This window comes from Propithecus coquereli, unplaced genomic scaffold (genome assembly GCF_000956105.1).
Source record: "Propithecus coquereli isolate 6110/MARCELLA unplaced genomic scaffold, Pcoq_1.0 Scaffold177, whole genome shotgun sequence".
In the NCBI taxonomy this organism is placed as follows: domain Eukaryota; kingdom Metazoa; phylum Chordata; class Mammalia; order Primates; family Indriidae; genus Propithecus; species Propithecus coquereli.
Genome location: NW_012142412.1, coordinates 5,180,842 through 5,182,970, shown reverse-complemented (window position 1 = coordinate 5,182,970; position 2,129 = coordinate 5,180,842). Strand labels below are relative to the sequence as shown.

At 42.1% G+C, this 2,129-nt stretch overlaps 1 protein-coding gene across 1 annotated transcript in view; it reads left to right on the top strand.

Moving 5' to 3' along the window:
• CUL2 (cullin 2) overlaps positions 1-2,129 on the top strand; it is a 103,475-nt gene extending 101,346 nt beyond the window's left edge. Inside the window, exons 14-15 of the mRNA XM_012642183.1 lie at positions 719-835; positions 1,757-2,129. Coding sequence (XP_012497637.1) covers positions 719-835; positions 1,757-1,888 — 249 coding nt within the window. The 3' untranslated portion in view covers positions 1,889-2,129. The remainder of the gene's footprint in view (positions 1-718; positions 836-1,756) is intronic.

Below are 2,129 nucleotides of genomic sequence, written 5' to 3'. Positions count from 1 at the left end.
TTTTTAGTAGAGACGGGGTCTTACTCTTGCTCAGGGCTCAGGCTGGTCTCGAACTCCTGAGCTCAAGCGATCCTCCTGCCTTAGCCTCCCAGAGTGCTAGGATTGCAGGTGTGAGCCACCACGCCTGGCCTATTTTATTTTATTTTTTTTTTGAGACAGAGTCTCACTCTGTTTTATTTTTTAAAAGTGGTTCTGAGAGTCTCTATTAATGTGGCATGGCCTGTTTCTATGCCTTGTTTCTATGGGGTTTCCCTTAGCTCTGAGGAGACAGGCCCTCTCTGGCTCATTCTCCCTGGCTTCTCTACTTGAGCCAAAGAGAACCCTTCTCAGCTCTTCCCCTTGCAGCCTGATCCAGTACTGCACTTGGTACATGTAGCTCCCTCTCAAAGCATTGTGATGTAGATTCAATAATCGTTGCTAGGATGATGGTCTTAAATTGTTGCTCTGTGTCATTTAGTCCTACTTTATTGCCTCTTTACATCAACAGTACAGTTTACAGTAATGCAAATTTCTTTTTAATAACCTTCTAGCTTTAGCCCTAGAAATTATGTAGATGTTGTTTTGACAGTGCTTATGTGATATCGGGCACAGCATAACTGTATAATTTCATGCTCAGTATTGATGGGAAATTTATTTGAACTCACTGATAAAATGAATTTTAAAAATTCAATGACTTCATGACTTGTTTGCTCATTTTTTTTTTTCTTCCGTAAAACAGGAAATGGAGCAGACTAGAAGTGCTGTCGACGAGGACCGGAAAATGTATCTCCAAGCTGCTATAGTTCGTATCATGAAAGCACGAAAAGTGCTTCGGCACAATGCCCTTATTCAAGAGGTAAAAGAGGGAAAGTCCTCAAGATTTGTCAGAGTAGAGGGCGTTATCAGTGTGTGGGTGCAGTCTCTGTCTTCTTAGAGGTAATATAGAAATGATACGTTCCCCAAATAGCATAAAGAAATGTTTGTTACTTAATGAGAACAGTACTCAATTTCAGTATTAAATTCAGATTTACATCGGCTTGAATTTAATTAAAACTTACCAGTTTATTGAATCTTCTGTTCAGTTATTAAAGGAAGTTGATCACATCAAATATTCATTCATCCCATGAATATCTGACTGGCTCCCCATGGTGGAGTGCTGGGCTGGTTGCTTGTGAGTTCCCAGTCCAATGGGAAGAAATACCTGTGTTCTGCCTTTTAATCCCTTCACAATTTAAATATTAAACCTCCTCCTTACTTAACATAAAAAATTCTTTTTAGCCATCATGTCAAAATTGATAGGTCTTATTGCTCCCTCTCTGTGAACACTCTCTTGGTCGTCTTAAAAATTTTAAGTATCTTTTTCCTATTGCATTAGGTCTGTTGAAACCTCAGGAAATTTGAGGCACTTTACAGCCGATTGGTTAGAAGCGATTTTTTTTTTCTTTTTAAGACAAGGTCTTGCTGTGTTGTCCAGGCTGGAGCGCAGTGGCGTCATCATAGCTCACTGCAACCTCAAATTCCTAGGCTCAAGCGATCGTCCTGCCTCATCCTCCTGAGTAGCTGGGAGTATAGGTGTGCGCCACCATGCTGGCTAATTTTTTTATTTTTTGTTGCAATGGGGTCTTCCTGTTGCCCAGGCTGGTCTTGAACTTCTGGCCTCGAGCAATCCTCCCACCCCAGCTTCCCACAGTGCTAGGATTATACTGGGCCAGGCTAATAGTAATTATTTATAGCTGATGACCTGGCAGTAGTTAACTTCCATGTCTGTCTTACCCAGGTGATTAGCCAGTCAAGAGCGAGGTTTAATCCCAGCATCAGCATGATCAAGAAGTGTATTGAAGTTCTGATAGACAAACAGTACATCGAACGCAGCCAAGCGTCGGCAGATGAATACAGCTACGTCGCGTGACGTCACTCTCCTCCAGCGCGGGTGTGAGACGATCATCGCCATCACCACTTGGTGTGTTCCTGTGGGAAGAAGCAGGCCTGTGCCTCCATAATTTGGTCATTTGGCAGCCCCCGTTTTTCTGCTGTTTACAACATCACCAGTGCCACGTCATGAGCGTCAAAGAAAATGCCTAGAGATATTTCAAGCTCATGTCATTGTGACATTTCTTAAAACTTTATTAAAAGAGTGAGTGAAGTATTGC